We start from the raw sequence: 18,794 nt of genomic DNA, 5'->3' as shown, positions 1-18,794 counted from the left end.
CAAAAGGAGATAAAAGATTCTGACAATAAATATCCTGCGCACATAAGTACAACTATATTTCTTACCTTTGTGGTATATAGAACATGATGGGCCTTGAGACGCAGTGTGTGTTGTCACTGAGACTGGTCTCGTCGGCGCAGTGTGCGCAGGCGCACGGCCGCGGCACAGACAGCTCGCCGCCGAACACCGGCCACAGGCCCGAGATTATACGGAATAAACTGTAAGGGAAAGAGTGATGTTTTAATAATACATCTTGTAAACTTTATCAGCACGGGTTTCGACCTATGATTGTCGAATTCGTTTTTGGATTCATGTTTGGAGTTCGGTGAAGGAAAACATCGAGAGGAAACTCACATTCCCGAGAAATTAATTTTCGGAGGTATGTGACCTACCACACCTACCTCCGTACCACAGCAGCCTCCGTGGTCTAGTGGTTAGAGCGTTAGGCTCACGATCTGGAGATCCGGGTTCGATTCCCGATGGGAACATTGTCGAAATCACTAAGTGAGACTGTGCTTTGTTTGGCAAGGACTTTTCAGGCTTGAATCACCTGATTGTCCGAAAAAGTAAGATGATTCAAATTCAAATTCAAAAATTCAAATTCAAATTCAAAAATATCTTTATTCAGTAGGTAACATAGTTACACTTTGAATCGTCAATTTTACATAACGAACGTCTCATCCGCCTAAAACTACTGCAGCTTCTCACAACCTGTATAGCCGGGGAAAAGATTCCGTGCTTCGGAGGCACGTTAAGCCCATCAGCTCAAGACACCAAACACTTCAGGACCCCTATACCGACCCCGCCGGCGTGGTCGACGATTTCCCTCATTCAGCGCTCATCGCTATCGACCCACTAGGTTCGATTAATTCTTTCAAATATTTCTCCTCGCAGACGACGCCCTGAGCCGAGGTTCGCGCCCAACTGGGCACCCTCAGGCCTGTTGTCTTAAACGTTGTACCGGGTGAGAGCCTTCAGTGCTCCCCATTTGTTCGGCCCAGTAGTTAATGCCATCTGCGGCAAATCTACAATAAGTCAGATCAAAAAAAAGGAGCTGGTCACTCACCTAGACTTGCCGCAGCCGTTAGGGCCGACGATGAGCAGGTGTGTCCCGGGACAGATGTCCAGGCTGACCCCGCTGGCGACCACGTCACACGCGGGCGTCACAATTGGCACGTTCCGGAGATGGATCGATTGGTCACTCGTATATGTTATCTTGCCTGGAATGGTGGAAATAATACGGTGAAAACAGGTCATGGATGAAGTGTCTCCTTCTTCTCAATATATCTTTGAAAACACATAAGATTACAAAAGATCACTAAATCTTTTAAGGGGCAATGTTTACGTTTTTACAATAAGATTCCCATTGATATTCAGAATTTGCCTTTCAACTGTTTTAAGGCAGTAGTTAAACAGAAACTTTACAAAAAAGGTTATTATAAAGTTAGTGTTTATTTAAAAGATGAATGCATGGGATTAACTGTCTGAGAACTGATATTAGGCAGCTAAATTACTCAATTGTATAACAATATTTTATGTTTATTTATTTTTTAAAGAACGTCTAGGGCCCTGTGCCGAGGTTTTTCTTGCAGCTTCTTTTCCCCGGCTATACAGGTTGTGAGAAACTGCAGTAGTTTTAGGCGGATGAGACGTTCGTTATGTAAAATTGACGATTCAAAGTGTAACTATGTTACCTAGTGAATAAAGATATTTTTGAATTTGAACATCTTCTAAGTCTTTTATCCCTACAGGGCTCGAATAACAGATTTCCACTCCTCCCGATCTTTTGCAGCCTGTGCAATACATGTCAGGAGTCAAGAGTCGCCAGGTCTCTTTGGGCCGCCCCTTTTGCGTTTTCCACGCGCACACCAGGTCAGAGCTCGTCGGGACGGGTGTTCACAGATCTTCTAACCATGGCCAATCCACCGCCATTTCCGTGTGCGGATGGATGAAGTGTCTAAGCGGATAAATGATTTCTGGTTTCTTGTATTGACATTATTTGAGGGTTTAAGTCGAGGAGCATCCAACCATGAAGGTATTTTTGAAAAATATTTGATATGATTGTTTTCATACGTCCTGTCACTGTGTGTGGAATGTATACAGGGTGTTAGTGACATCGTAACGAAAACTTTGAGGGATGATTCAGACCATGATTCTGAGTTGAGATCAAGTGGAATTTTCCGTCACAAAAGTATGACCTGAACTGAAAATAATTAAATAAAAACAATAAAATATTCATGAATTTTTCGACAGGAATGTCCACTTGATATCAAGTCAGAATCATCCCTCAAAGTATTCGTTGTCACTAAGACCCATACCTACTTGTATGGCTACCACTATGTACTTGTACGGGGTGTAAGTGACACCGTAACGAATACTGAGATGGATGGTTCTGTTCATTATTCTGAGCTAATATCAAGTGTAATTTTCCATCGCAAAAGTATAGAATTGAAAATAATCAAAAAAACTTAATAAAAAAACATGAATTTTGCGACGGAAAATTCGACTTGATATGAAATCAGAATCAGGGATCCCGAAAATTTTAGAATCTCGCGGGATTGATATTTGTAATCCCGCGAGATCTCGAACTCTCGGGTCGAGACGGCACTCCCTACACTTACCTTGCGGCACGGGCCGGTTGTCCCGGAAGGTGACCTGGAACCCCCCGGGCGCGGCGGCGGCCACGTGCACGGCGCGCACGCAGCGGCCGCGCGCCACCTCGCCGAACACCAGCAGCATGTCCGATACGCGCGTGGCGTAGCCCGCCAGCGTCACTATCTCCTGTGGGGGGACAATGCTGGACTTCACTTGTGGCATACCATAAGGAATAATACTACGTTTAGAATGGCTGAGCTTGGTTTACCTGACCAAATACCTCAAGATCAAAACCAACGCCCTTGCCACTAGACAACAGTTATAAAGAAAGTAGAATTGGTAAATAAAATCTGACCTTATAACTAGACATCAGTCGCTCGATGGCATCGGCTGCGGAGTTGAGAAGATTCCTGGACGTGGTCATGTACTCTGCTCGCGCGCTGATGCCGTCTTCTGACGACCCTGGAACGAAGACACCACGAGTTAATAATAATCACATAACATAAGCTAGAACCCTTGCCTAATGATACGAGTGAAGACCTCAACGGTTGCAGAGGCGGAGATGGAAGCCATCAGTACGGCAATACAGGACGGAAGGGCCAAGTCACAGGGACTGTAACCTGGAACCTGACAGAGGGCAACAGTAACTGTCAGTACTATTAGCAGTAATTGTCAGAGCCGAAGGACAGGAGTCCTACTACGGCTTTAAAGTACTACTCTACTCTGGGCGCCAGACAGAGTACTGCGGGGCGCAAAGCACTGCCCTATTTTTCCCTAAAAAAGTAGCATGGAGAATGCTGCGCCGACAAGAGCGTGGCTCTTAAATTAGCGATGAACAAAATCACACCACTATATCCCAATTGGTATAGTCAGGGGTACATCCATCGCAAGATGAACACCTCACCGAGCTTTCTATTAGACCAACGTAACAGGTGATGGTTAATAATAGTAGCTATTTCTTAAGTCCACGTAAATAAAAACATTCATCATCATCATCACCAGCCCATTAACGTCCCCACTGCTGGGGCACGGGCCTTCCCTATTGATGGATAGGAAGATCGGGCCTTAAACCAACACGCGCTGATTGATGGTTATTAACGACTGCTAATGCAGCCGGGACCAACGGCTTAACGTGCCTTCCGAAGCACGGGGAGCTCGAGATGAAAAATTTTTTTGTGGTCACCCATCCTATGACCGGCTTTTGCGAAAGTTGCTTAACTTCAACAATCACAGACCGAGCGCGTTTACCGCTGCGCCACCGAGCTCCTCCGAGTAATTAAAAACATTAGTTGTGGGCAACTTGTTTTTTACAAAATGGCAACGGAGGGTGAGATGACGTCAGCGCGGCTAACCTTGAAATGTTAGCTGTCACTTTTGAGCATTCCTTGTTTTGTTATACCATGGAACGCCCTTTGCGAGATCTGGTGAAAACTGGTTCAATAGCTCTTGTATACTGACCTCCCTTGGTGCCGGTGAGTATCGGTAGTGCCAACATGACCATACCGGTGCCGGACCACACGTACTTCATGCAGAACTGCTCCAGCATCACGTACCACAGCTTGGCCTTGAACACCGATGTCATCTGTGTCGTCAGCTCCTTGTACGCTGATTGCAGCTGTTCGTGTTCCACCTGGAAAGAAGGTGTTTTTGGAGTCAAATACATATTTCAACTCAAATGTGAATGGGGTTTTGGCCTGCCTTGTGAGTAACCAGAAAGGGTGTGTTAGTTTCAGCGCTGATGTACGGTTCTTCTTCTATCGTGTGGGTTGTGACGTGGAGTACCAACCTCATTAACCCTGGTGTCAGGGTTATTATGGAGCCGCCAAAGGCCCCTGACATGACTCATGTAACGACTACGTACTTACATCAGTAAGTAGTAACCAACGTCTTAACGTGCCTTCCGAAGCACGGATCGTCTTAATTTCGGACAATGAAGTGATCAGCCTGTTATGTCCTAACCAAACTAGTGATCACAAAGTGCTTTTTGTGATACGTGCCCACTGGGATTCGAACCCAGGACCTCCGGATCGTGAGCCCAACGGTCAACCACTGGACCACGGAGGCCTTTATGTGTACGGTTATATGTACGGTAGTAAATGTTGGGTTTGGCAGAAGAAGCATAAGAGTAGAATAAATGGTGTTGAAATGAGAGCATTGAGGAAAACGTGTGTGGTGAATATGAATGATAGAAGAGAGAGAGATGATTCAAACTCAGGACCAGTCTTTTATTTTCCAAAAATGACGCTTAAGAAAGTGACCCGAAAGCCAGTACTTTTGCAGGACTTACCTTGTGCCCTCCGTAGAAGGCGACCTCTTCAGCATGCGCTATGAGCCTGGAGTGCACGTGGCGCAGGTTGGCCTTCATGCGAGCTTCCTCGCCGGCCAGTGCGCCGAAACGCGGAGACAGCATGCGCAGGATTTGACCAGTGATGCAGATAACCACGAATGCTATGCTTGGACCTGTAAGTAAAAAAGTGGGGTTAGGTGTGAGTCTCCGGCCGCCACCACGCCAACCACGGCCTCCATGGTTCAGTGGTTGAGCATTGTGCTCACGATCCGGAGGTCCCGGATTTAAATCCCGGTGGGGACAAATCACAAAAATCACTTTGTGATCCCTAATTTGGTTAAGACATTGCAGGCTAATCTCCTGCTTGTCCAGAAATAAGATGATCCGTGTTTCGGAAGGCACGCCACGTTAAGCTATTGGTCCCGATTACTACTTACTGATGTAAGTATGTAGTCGTTACATGAGTCATGTCAGGGGCCTATGGCGGCTCTATTATAAAACTGACACCAGGGTTGATGGGGTTGGTAATCCACCTCACAACCCACACGATAGAAGTAGAAGAAGGTGTGAGTTTTCATCAAAAAAGCCCCCGATTTGGTTAACATGAAAACGTGTCAATAGCTTGGCAATTTATGTGCTCTATAAAGCACACATCATCATCTCACACATAAAGCGCATATCAAGCTTACCAATAAATATGTTCCCCTTCATCTTGCTGGAGTAGCTGGCAAGTGTGAGGACTATGAGGAGCAAGTCGAAGCACGGCTTCGTCAAGGAGCTGTAGAGGTGCGCGACTGACTGCGCGAAGACTGACACATCCTCCGTTAGCCTGGGAAGTAAACATAACATAATCCCACGACATTCCCAATTGACTGCTTGACAGTATTCAGATAAATATTTGAAAAAAATATATAAAAAAAAAACAAAAAAAAAAATAAATAAAATTATTATTCTATTCTAAAAATATACACTTATTTTACTTTATCGAAAAAACTTTCTCTCTCTCTTTATTTAAGAGCTGCGCTCCTGTAGGTGGAGTAATCGCCATTCCTCTCTTCTTCCCGCCAAATCCTTCACCTCCTGATACGACACGACCTGCACCTTCTCTTTTATTTGTTTCATAAATGTTCTCCTAGGTCTATCCCTTCCTCTCTTCCCATAATTTTTCCTTCTATGATGTTTGTTATAAATTAATCGTGTCGTATCAGGTGGCCAATCATATTTCCTCTCCGGTTCTCTATACGTATAGTCTTCATTAAAAACTTTATATAATTAAAAAAAACATTGTTTTACAATTATTTGTTGGCATCTTTTATCTTTGTTTTTAGGTATAAACGATGACCCTTTTTATTACACCAAGGTACAATTACAACTTCCATCCATTATTATTCTGATCAAAACAAAGAGAAGCAATATAAAACAAATTCGACAATCATTTGTTTAGGCCTGTGCTGGATTCGAACCTGCGGCCTCAAAGTGAAAGGCAAGCGTTTTACCAACTGGGCTACCACTGCTTTATTTTACATATTGAACTAGCATTTGTTAATACTAGCAGCGCAACCTGGTGATGAGTTTATGTACGTTACAACTTTAAAACATAAACTTACCTATGGTCAGCATTTTCGATTCTAGCATCGAGATTGGCGACCCTATAGTAGGTCTGATTCTTGAAGTACAGTTCGTAAGCGTGGTTGACCAGCCTGGTACGGAAGGCAAGGGCCAGGCGACCTTCCAAGTATCTGATCATCGAGTTGATGAAGGTAGCTGGTATGGCGATGCCGAACCACTGCATCAAGAGTGCTGCGAAGCGCCGCATGTCCTTCTGGACTATGTGTTTGACTGTGGAAAGGAAATAAAAGTTAATACAGGATCAAGGGCGGATCCAGGGGGGTGGGTCATGGGGATAATGACCCCTCTTCCCCTCTGGGCGACAGGTTGGGTCATGGGTGACCACTGCAATTTCATCTAATTCTCTACGGAGATAGGCTGCCTGCGACCTGGTGGACACCAAATGCCCGACATAAAAGCTGGATGTGCTCCTGTACAGAATGTTACACCGTAATAAAAACTTTGAGGGACGATTCAGACCATGATTCTGAGTTGATATCAAGTGGAATTGTCCATCGTAAAAGTATAGAATTGAAAATAATCTAAAAGGAACAGAAACATGGTCTGAATCATCCCCCTCAGTATTCGTTACGATGTCACTAACACCCTGTATATTGTTTTGATATTGATTGGGATTTAATGAAGTTCCATTTTCTTTGTAACTCTACAAACATTTTTGAAACTTTTGCAATTACTTGTCGGGTTTAGTTGCATTTTACAATCTTCTTCTATCGTGTATTTAAGAGTATTTTATGATAATGTGACCAGGATTCTCGGGTGAGAGCCTTCAGCGCTCCCCATTTGTCCGGTCAAGTAGTCAAGTAGTTAATGCCATCTGCGGCAAATCTACAATAAGTCAGGTCAAAAAAAAAAGACCAGGATTCGTAGGCAGATCAAATTTAAATTCAAAAATATCAGGTAGCACAGTTACACTTTGAGTCGTCATTTTTTAAATAACGAACAGATCATCAACCTAAAACTACTGCAGATCCTTCGGATCATGAACCTAACGCTCAAAATTTCGCCTCTTTGGATTCAATAATAACCCTGAGCTGCTGAGGTTGGTCATTTTTCAACCCACACGATAGAGGAATAAACACAACTAACCTATGGACCCCTCCAGCGAGGCTACATATATGGAAAGGAACGTTCTGGTAAAGAGGCATAGCGTGTGTGCTGACAGAAGCAGCACCTCGTGGCTGCGGACTCCTGGCACCATGATCCGTGCCAACGACACCAGCTGACGGACGAACTCTAGATTCAACCCTGGAACGTGCTCCTCCAAGGTCGATTTCTCTTCATCTGCTTCATCCTGGAAGAGTAAGATAAGATAATTATTATTATTATTATTCAGTATTTGTTATGTCATGTCATGTTATGTTATAATTTTAAATGATTTTTGTTCACTCTTCACTCACAAAGAGAAGTTTTGAAAAAAAAAGGAATCGAACTCAGACCTCCAGATCGTGAGCGTAACGCTCTAACCACTAGACTACAGAGGCTGTTAAAATCTACATAATAAAAGAAACTTATTTTTTTGTTACTTACAATATTCTGCTTGTTATCTGTGTCCACTTCCCCACGGCATAACGCGCACTGCTCCGCGCCGCATCTCCCACCGCAAGTCTCCGTGGACTTGCCGTTCTCCACCACGTGGAGTTTGCCATTCTTTGCCACCTGCAATGGAGAATTGATAGATACAGTAACTGGCGTCATAGACCTAGCAGCATGGTATCTAAACTAGCTTTGGTTTAACGACGCCTCAGAACTGGGGGGTTAAAATGGCCACATCGAAGCAATTCATTTAAGAAAGCAATATTGCATTTTGACATTAGCGCATATAAAAGTAAGTGCGCAATGCAAACAAATGTCAAAATGCAATATTGCTTTCTTAGATGAATTGCTTCGATGTGGCCATTTTAACATATCGTTTATGGCTGCGTTTCCATTGACGCGGAGCTGTGCGGAGATGAGCGGAGATGTGCAGGAATCGACCAATCACCGTCAGGGAGAGAGCGACAGAGCGTCTTCGTTTTCCGCTCTCTCGAACGCTGTGATTGGTCAAATCCGCACATCTCCGCTCTTCTCCGCCCATCTCCGCGTCAGCGCCTGGGCATAGGCCTCCCCCAAGGATATCCACGACAAACACACAAATACACACCTAACAACTTATAATACCGATAATGCAGAATCTTTTCGACGGCAAACAGACCCCGAGATACACGTGATAATAAACATATTTCAAATCAAGTTTCTTAACACGTGATCTTGGAACCTTAAAACCTGATTTCATTACGTAGGTTTGTGATCAAATGACGCATTTCACAGACCGCCATAAAAGTTCATCAAATTTTTTTTTGTTAAAAACTTTGTTTTCTGCTTAAATATATTATACTAGCGGCCCGTGCCGGCTTCGCACGTGTGGACATTTGGTTTTTAAGAGTAGATTTTAGTAAGAAATCCTTTTTTTTTTTAAGTAACAGATATGGACTATGTTACTCAAGGATAATGCAGCATTCCAAATGTGAAAGAATTTTTGATCGATTCTGAGTTATTATTAATTATTTATATTATTAAACTTATAATCCATTTAAAAATCAGATAAAATACCCATTAAATTGTAACCCTATTGTTTTTATAATAACCGAGACATTTAATTGTGTTTTAATAGTTTTTTAATTGAATTATAATCATTGTGCCTTCTGTAACTTTTATGGCTGGTTTTATAACTTAATTACTTAAAGAACACTGTTAACTAAGTAGCATCATCATCATCATCAGCCCATTAACGTCCCCACTGCTGGGGCATGGGCCTTCCCTATGGATGGATAGGGAGATCGGGCCTTAAACCACCACCCGGGCCCGGTGCGGATTGATGGTTCTTAACGACTGCTAATGCAGCCGGGATCAACGGCTTAACGTGCCTTCCGAAGCACGGAGGAGCTCGAGATGAAAACTTTTTTTTTGTGGTCACCCATCCTATGACCGGCCTTTGCGAAAGTTGCTTAACTTCCACAATCGCACACCGAGCGCGTTTACCGCTGCGCCACCGAGCTCCTCGACAAAAGAAAAGGAAAGTCGCTTATTAGCATTAGTTTATATGCTGGATTTATGTTACGGTCACGGCGACCATGTCACGGTGAAATTCAGGGTGTTATAAAGAAAATTCAAAGACTACTCTAAACTAATGAGCATGTATGAAGATTTTGATGAGAGCAGTAGAAGAGAAACTGGTGTGACAAGATCTTAGGAATTTCGTGGTCTCTGTCTAATCATCATTGACAACATCTTGGCAAAGTAATTATTAGTGATGCTGTCTGTCTTTGTTATATGTATTCTGTTCTATTAGTTTTAATAATATCTACTTATAAGTAAACAACGTACCTTATAATTATTGTTATTATGGCATGGTGGACTCTGTTTCTTCTCCCGTGTTCCATACAGCGCACACGCAGCTAATGCTACCCCCACCCCAACGCCAACGGCCAATGACGGCTGCAGTTGCACCCTCGACGCCTGCTCGCGAATCTTCGTCAAAATGGCCGGCATTTTGGAACGAGTTCAAATTTCAAATTTCTCTTCGAACGGATTTCGCGGGTTACTTTAACATTTACGTTCGAATTTTGTGTTCTAGTTTTAAATTGTTTAGGCGGAGTTATTCTTATAAATTAATAGTAAAGTTTCGGGCGGGAATCTCGTGTTGGTGGATCACGGGTTGGATTTTATGTCGTGTCGCGGTGTTCGTCCATTTTTCTGTAACAAAAGAAAGGTATACATTAGTCATGACGTTTTATTAAAAGGTCTATGTAGTTTGGCCCAGCACAGGCTTAAAGAAGTGATTGTTGAATTTGTTTCCGAATTCATTTTTGGATCTTAAATGATTATAACGTGCTCAGTGGTGAAAGAAAACATCGTGAGGAAACCCACATTCCCGAGAAATGCATTTTCGGAGGTATGTGACCTAACTTGTGTTGCTTGCTTGACTAACTTCATTCGGTGTTTAATGAGTAAGAGAGCGCGCGCAACTGTCTGTCTCACTCACACGCACGTGGTTAGGCGGCGCACGATCCGGGTGAGAGCCTTCAGCTCTCCCGATTTGTCTGGCCAAGTAGTTAATGCCATCTGCGGCATATCAACAATTAGGTGATTCTCACACTGCCCCGCATGATGCAGCGTAGCGTGTGGATGCGTGTTCTTCCGTTGCTTGTAAGTATCTCCGTTTGTATAGAAAACACGCACAGTCTAACACACAGAAAATGCATCCACGCGCGTTCATGCGAATGCATTAAGTCAAAAAAAGGGGCGCACGATAAAAACTAGATTTTCGTACGGAGTGCAGTGTCTACGGGCTTAAGACAGATTAACAATAATACAGTTTCGATTTTAATATCTCATTCATATGTATTACCATAAAACTACCATTTAAGATCACGAGACACACTAATGACACTGTGACTGATGATAATGTGATCATTCTCAGAAGTCATTAGAAGGTTAATTGTGACCAGGCGTGAACGTGGTCGATTATGACCACGTTCCAAAAAAGTTGAGTTTGTTTTACACATTATAATGTAGTTTTAATTGGATTTAACGGCCACTGTGGTCCAGTGGTTGAGCGTTGAGCTCACGATCCGGAGGTCCCGGATTCGAATCCCGATGGGGACATATCATAAAAATCACTTTGTGGATCCTTAATTTGGTTAGGATATTACAGGCTGATTACCTGATTGTCCGAAAGTAAGATGATCCGTGCTTCGCTACGTTAAGCCGTTGGTCCCGGTTACACTTACTGATGTAAGTGAGTAGTCGTTACATGAGCCATGTCAGGGGTCTTTGGCGGCTCAATAATAACCCTGACACCAGGGTTGATGAGGTTCGTCATCCACCTCACAACCCACACGATAGAAGAATTATTTTTGATAAAATTTTGATCAAACGGCTTTGCGTATTCCTATTTACACTAACGTCAGCAAACGTCATTAAGAATATAATTCCTTGTTACTAAAGTTAATTATTCATACATTTTGTGTAGTGGGAAACTGTTTTATAATTTGTATGGTTGTAAAAAATGACCCCGTCCAAAGTAACGTGAAGTCAAACTCATAATTATCATAAACAAGGTTTTAGCATTAATTATCATATTCATATGAAGTAATTCACTCACAATTTTAATAGTAATTCATTCATATTGCATTAAATGTTTAGCATAGCATGGCATCACAGCTGTACCTCCAAAGGGGTAGGCAGAGGTATAATAGTACATAGGGTGCTAGTGACATCGTAACGAATACTGAGAGGGATGATTCAGACCATGATTCTGAGTATCCAATGGAATTTCCCGTTGCAAAAGTTTTAACTGAAACTAATTAAAAAACACTAAAATTTTCATTAATTTTCCTACAGGAAATTTCGTTTAATATCAACTCAGAATCATGGTCCGAATCATCCTCCTCAGTAGGTATTCATTACGGTGTCACTAACACCCATACAAGTACAGTCATGAGCAATATAATGTACCCACTTTAGGACTCTGTCGCACTAACATATTTGACATTTAGTGAGACTTACAGTTCAATTTGACAAAAAAGTTAATGTGACATGGTACCAAAGTGTATACATATTAATGCTCGTGACCGTACGTATGAGAAAATTCCACTTGATATAACCCGGAATAATGAGCTGAATCATCCCCCTTAATATTCGTTACGATGTCACTAACATTCTGTATAAACTTAATTATTTATCACATTGCCCAATCATTATGATAAATATTGCTACTTCGCAATTGGTTAATTTATACACCCACTCCTTGCCAGCTATGTTTAAGGTTTAAGTCCCATGTGACAGGGGGCGATACTATACCAGAGACTGGCCACAAATTCTAGAAACCACGTGATATCAATTATAAAGCAACTAATTTAAGTATAATATAAATCATTCATACACACATACATAAACTCTTTCGCTTCGATCCTGACACACTTCTCTTGCTTCCTCCACATTCATCAACCGTTTCATACACGCACGCCGGTTCAGAGTAGATCGTACTGAACCTTTTCTAAGGACATTTAGACTTCGGGAGGCACGTTAAGCCGTTGGTTACTGTGCCGAGGTTTTTCTTGCAGCTTCTTTTCCCCGGCCATACAGGTTGTGAGAAGCTGCAGTAGTTTTAGGCGGATGAGACGTTCGTTATGTAAAAATTGACGATTCAAAGTGTAACTATGTTACCTACTGAATGAAGATATTTTTGAATTTGACTACTTACTGATGTAAGTGAGTAATCGTTACATGAGCCATGTCACAGCTCACACTTCAGAAGATTTAACAATTTGTCATATTTTTATTGTCTTCCACTGACTTACGCCTCTACCCACCCGGATGTGGGTTACGGGTGTGAACGTTCATAACATGAGGTTAGTGGAAATGTACCAGGGCGTCATAGGAACAATGCAGGTTAGAGTCAAGGCAAACACATTGTTCTAGACATTGTGAAATATAGGAAGTTGTACCTAATAACGCTATTATGGTATAAATTACGATGGAATTATTAATAAATCGTATGTAAACAGCCACCATGGTAGAGCCACGGTATAGAAGAAAGAGGTTGGATAGGCCCTAACGCGCATTTTGTATGAGAACCGCTGTCGCCGGTTCAACCCCACACCTTCACTACTACTCCTGCAAACAGATAACTACGATAGCTCTACTGCTTCTCAAATTCCATAGCCACTTTACCGACAATAACATAACATAACAAATAATTTATTGCACAAACAGGAAAAAAACAAATACAAAACAAAAGAGTAATAGAATGAGTACAATAGGCGGTCTTATTGCTAAGTAGCAATCTCTTCCAGAAAACCTTTAAGTATAGGAGATATTTAAATTATGTAATATAGCGGGCAATGTGTATTTTATGTGACAGACAGCTATTTTATCATTACTTTTCGTAATATATTCCTTGCCACCCGTGCCGGTGAAAAACATATTGGTACTGCAAGCCTTCGACAGTAAGTAATAAAATAGAGACAATTTGGGAAAACGAAACGAGCGGCTGACTGAAGTAAAAGTTTTTTTTCTTTTGGTTTTCTCCGAAAGGTTAGGCAAAGGGAACTATGCTCATACAGCCATGTCTTACGTATTTTTTTTCTTGATAATTAATGAAATGATGAAAGGTGATGATGATGAAACCTAAGCCCCCACCCTCGGAGTAGACTCCTACTCCGAACCCCAAACGAATTAACTCAAGTCCGCATAAACTTTCGAGTTATGAAGTGGCTTCTTGGCACGAAGCGAAAATAGGCAGATACACTTTGTTTATTGACTACTCGGAGTAGCCGATATAATAACACTCGCGAATGTTTTCCGACTAACTTAATGCGATCATTAACCACAAAACACCACTTCGTATTAATTATTTAGATTATTCAATGAAGAAAGCAACTGTCCCGTTGCCGTTTCCCGCCAAAAAGCCCACATAAGTAAAAGTATAATGACAACTAAAAATAAAACAAAATACAAAGAAGTAAAAAATAATAGACTAATACAAAATACATACAAAAGAGACCGCAACGGGCAAGTGCAACCTGCACAGTTACCTACTCTGGCGCACACAAACTTAAACAAATTTTAGTTTCACAGCTCTTAGAAACTAGTGACATCCTTCACTTACAATACGCTAAAGAAAGAGACGCAGCTAATTTCAGTCCTGTCAAATTAAGTTGGTGGTTGACCGAATCGACACCATGTCTGTGTATTATATTATACTTAAGTGGATACTAAATAAATAGTTTGTAGGTATAAATTATTATAAGTATGATAATAACAAGTCTCGACCAAAAACATTTGTAGAAATAACAAATTATCATGTAAATATTATTTATCTGTGCAAAAAACACTTACTCATTTGAATATTTTAACAGATAATAATATTACATATATATTAAATTGTTCAATGGTTTTTTTGCGTTCAAACATCCTTGATAAGTGACAAAGTTGTGAACGAATGATGAACGTGGAGGAAGCAAGAGAAGTATGTCAGGATCGAAGCAATCGAATGGAATGGAGTTTCTGCTTACCCCGGTGGGATATGAGCGTGAGTTTATGTAGGTATGTATGTGGGTTGTTCTTCTTTTTTATCGACAATGATCTGTCCTTCGTTCTGCTTCTGATAAGTTATGTTTTAGAATTTTATTTCATGTTTTGATTGTCCACAAATATAGTTATCTTATTATACTCAAAATACAAGCAAAATACTAATCGGTTCCTCAATTAGTTATTAACGTAGCTTGATCGTTTTTCACAAAATTATGTGACAGAGTGGTAAATTGAAATGCTGTCTCCGATGAAAAGGGCCACTCTGTCACAATATTTTTTGGAATGCGCCTGCAAAGAAAAGTATGTTACCAAGATAAAGAGAACCACTAAATAGTCCTCTACAGACACATCTTTATATGATGTTTTAAAATATTTATTGCCGTTATAATTTTAAAGATGTTAAATCCGATAAATCGAGAAAATGTCTTTTTATTGTCGATAAAAAAGAAGAACGACCCATGTATCTATGACAATGAAGAGGTCTATAATAGTGAAGAAGTTTTTGACGACTCTAATACCATCCGCGGTCAAATCAGTCACCTAGTACATCAAAATTAAGTAATTCCAAAAAAAAACTGAAAAAGCTGTCTACGTATAAACATACTAGTCTAGAACATTTAAACAAGTTTTAAATATAGAATATGACGAAAAATATTTCTTATTCTAGATAAAATCAAAGTTTAACAATAAAAAATAAAAGTTTAAAAACTAAAACCCGTCTACGAAAAATCTCGCTCTAAAAAGTATGAAACAGACAAATAGGTATATTTCTCTGAAATTCTTCCGAACAGATTCGATGTTTAGGAGATACCCCAGGTTGTATGCCGAATAAGAAAACTCTTAAGATAGATTGGCATACGACCACGCTATTAACCTATTTTCTTGTTTTATACTTTTTAGACAAACCGACAGAGGGATTGTGTCCTCTAACATGATGGAGTAATGTTATGGGCGATAGGCTGATCACTTATCACCATAAGGTTCATCATATCCAGCTTACGACATCGTATCAACAGTGGCTGCAAGTTGTCTTTGATAACTTGTGGCTCTGCCCACCCCGTTAGGGATTACGGGCGTGATTTTATGTATGTATGTGTATACTTTTTAGAGAATGATTTTCTGTAGTCGGGTTTTAGTTTTTAAACTTTTATTTTTATTTATCATAACCGGTGTGCATGTATGAAGCGATTGATGAATGTAGAGCAAGCAAGAGAAGTGCGTCAGGATCGAAGCAAATGGAATTCTACAGTCTCTGCTTACCTGAAATAGGCGTGAGTTTCATCATCATCATCAGCCCATTAATGTCCCCACTGCTGGGGCACGGGACTTCCCTATGGATGGATAGGAAGATTGGGCCTTAAACCATCATGCGGGCCCAGTGCGGATTGATGGTTATTAACGACTGCTAATGCAGCTGGGACCAACGGCTTAACGTGCCTTCCGAAGCACGGAGGAGCTCGAGATGAAAACTTTTTTTTGTGGTTACCCATCCTATGACCTACCTTTGCGAAAGTTGCTTAACTTCAACTATCGCAGACCGAGCGCGTTTACCGCTGCGTCACCGTGCTCCTCGGGCGTGAGTTTATGTATGTATTTTTATTTATATTATTTTGGGGTTTCATTTATTATGAAAACGTGCTTCCGATACGAGATACGCCACGTTTACCCTTCTGGTGTGTCGAAGCCTTTAGGGATTCTTCACCTGTCCAATATGATGAACTAACTGTGTATGGTGTAGACAGGCGACGGGATGGTAAGCTACGACGAAATGGTTCACCATTTCACAGTCAATGTTAAGTCTGACAGCAGTTTAGACTTCTGAAATTTTGAGGTACAAAACTCAAGACATTACTTATGCAAAATGTCTTACAAAAGTCAAAAATATTACATAATTGACAAGGACTTGCTAAATTGACAATTGTGACATTTTGAATACGTTGCGCATATTTCGAAATATGAGGAATGACAATAATAAATGCGCATACTAATTTGGATATTCAATGCGAATAAATCGATCAGATGTTTTCCAGGATGTTTTAAAGTCAAGTATACAGTAAACCGGAGAGCATGGAAGACTTTGATGGGAGCGGAAGAAGAGGTAGACAGATATGTCGGCCCGTAGAAAATTATAGATCTACCTACTCCACTCCAATCTCATCAGTCATCCCGTGATCATGGCACTTGCAACAGTGTCGAAATATCGGGAGTCTCATACCCCTGATTTAAACGCCGTAAGAACCCGTTACTATGTGTTTTAATTACGATAATAACCGCGTAAACTTAAACAAGGTGTGATCTCTGCCTACCCCAACGGAAAATAGGCGTGATCTTATGTACGTATGTGGATAAATTATATATATAGTAGATAGTAAGTACTAAGTATTCGTTAAGCACGGTCGACTGTGCTCTAAACCGGCATGCGTGTATGAAACGATTGATGAATGTAGAGGAAGCAAGAGAAGTAACATAACAGAACATCACGCTTATATCTCCGAAAGGGTAGATTTCTGCCAGCTGTGTTTTTAAGTCTAGGGGCAATAGGCTCGCCTATTGCCATTGATCGGGCACAAACCCTGGGAACATGAGTTCAATTCAAATTCATAAAATTAAATACAGTGGTTTAAGCCCAAGTCGGGTATCGAACCCATGACACTTCAAAGCCAGTCACGCGTTCTCCGTACGGGGCAATCACAGATTCCATATCAAAGAAGCAACAAAAGTATGTCAAGATAAAAGCAAATGAAAATCAATAGTCACTGCTCACCCCACCGGGAAGTAGGCATGAATTTGTGCGTAAATATGCGTCATTTTAAGTAACACGTGATAAGAAAATGATAAAACTACTAATAATTGATTAAAGTTGTTACGTTACTAAGATGTTTACGTTTAACGAAACTAAAACGAAGAAACATAATATAATAACCTAGTCAACGTCGTCATCACTTCATATCTCGTTTTTCGCAATACAAAGTCCAATTCCACTTTGTCACGATAATAATTAAAATTTTCTCAAACGTAACGAAAAAAAAAATCTCGAAGTAAATTACAGTGTTCTCACAAACTATTATAAACAATTGGCGTAACATAGAAACAAGAGCGGGCCAAAACGTGAGCCCTGTGGCACAGCGCACGTGCTACCTCACACGCGCATGAGCCTTGACCCTGAATGAGTCAGGTGTATGCGACCGCCTCTGACCTCAGGCGTATGACAAACAAAAAGGAAAACTTATTACAAAACCATTACGGGTACTTTAGGAAGCGTGATGCACATTGTCAAAGGCCTTCGTTAAGACTATTGTTGATTAGTGTGAGATATGACTTGAATTTATTAGCCAATTTAACAGACAGGCATTGGCAGAAAACAAGAAAACAACCGGCACACTTGGGGCCTTAAGATAGATAATAAATTTCGTTTGCGCTGTTTTGATAAATCACATTCTGATGTGTTTTTATTCAACAACCTCGGTTTTTTTTTCAATTAAATTCATTTCTGGGTAAAAATTGAGAGATTGACACATGTTTTTTTACCTGGAGTAAAACTAGCTTGTCTCTTGCGAGGTTTAGTTAACATAAATCACATCCGAACGTCATTTTTCAAAATGGCGCCTTCCTGGTTTTCGTGAGACGACGACGTGGAGAGTCCAAATACTAGAGACGACATAATTCCTTACTAATCTTAAGCAACACGCACGAGCTGATAAGCAGCTGAACGCATTCCATAACCATTCCACTAAAACAATAATAGGAACTGTTTGAATAGAAATTCTTTGGGTTATTTATCAAAACAACAAGAAGTTACTAGGCTTCGATGACTAAATGTATGGATTGTTTTGTATTTCATAACAACCCACGTGATTGAGGTTTTATAGTGAACAATAAAACATATACACATTAAGCCACACCTCAGATGCCTAATGGCGGAGCCAGAAGTAGGTAATAACTTATTTATAAGACAACTTGAAATAACTTATATGATGAGCCGTATGCCGTATGGTGACTGTGTTCAGACCATTTCCCATAGTGTATGACAGGACATGCTTTAGGACATGCTTGGGAAGACCAGCTCTCTGCTGGTGAGCAATATCAGAACAACATACGATGAACAGGGGGGCTAAAAAAGCCACATTGTTGCAATTCACCTGAAAAAGCAATATTGCTATTCGATATTTATTGACATTTCGCACTTAGTTTCATACGCGCTAATGTC

The 18,794-nt window shown here is 40.9% G+C and overlaps 1 protein-coding gene across 2 annotated transcripts in view; it reads right to left on the bottom strand.

Moving 5' to 3' along the window:
• The window catches only part of LOC126377725 (ATP-binding cassette sub-family D member), a 94,414-nt gene that overhangs the window by 6,338 nt on the left and 69,282 nt on the right, over positions 1-18,794 (bottom strand). For both annotated transcript variants that reach the window (XM_050025526.1, XM_050025527.1), the window contains 11 exons: positions 9,875-10,243; positions 8,039-8,167; positions 7,598-7,802; positions 6,490-6,721; positions 5,572-5,711; positions 4,883-5,055; positions 4,054-4,225; positions 2,951-3,057; positions 2,622-2,781; positions 1,067-1,220; positions 66-218 (listed from right to left, as the gene is read on the bottom strand). In XM_050025526.1, coding sequence (XP_049881483.1) covers positions 66-218; positions 1,067-1,220; positions 2,622-2,781; positions 2,951-3,057; positions 4,054-4,225; positions 4,883-5,055; positions 5,572-5,711; positions 6,490-6,721; positions 7,598-7,802; positions 8,039-8,167; positions 9,875-10,039 — 1,790 coding nt within the window. In that variant the 5' untranslated portion in view covers positions 10,040-10,243. The remainder of the gene's footprint in view (positions 1-65; positions 219-1,066; positions 1,221-2,621; positions 2,782-2,950; positions 3,058-4,053; positions 4,226-4,882; positions 5,056-5,571; positions 5,712-6,489; positions 6,722-7,597; positions 7,803-8,038; positions 8,168-9,874; positions 10,244-18,794) is intronic.

This window comes from Pectinophora gossypiella, chromosome 24 (genome assembly GCF_024362695.1).
Source record: "Pectinophora gossypiella chromosome 24, ilPecGoss1.1, whole genome shotgun sequence".
Taxonomy (NCBI): Eukaryota; Metazoa; Arthropoda; class Insecta; order Lepidoptera; family Gelechiidae; genus Pectinophora; species Pectinophora gossypiella.
The sequence above is the reverse complement of the archived record's forward strand: the minus strand, read 5'-3'. Positions and strand labels throughout refer to the sequence as shown.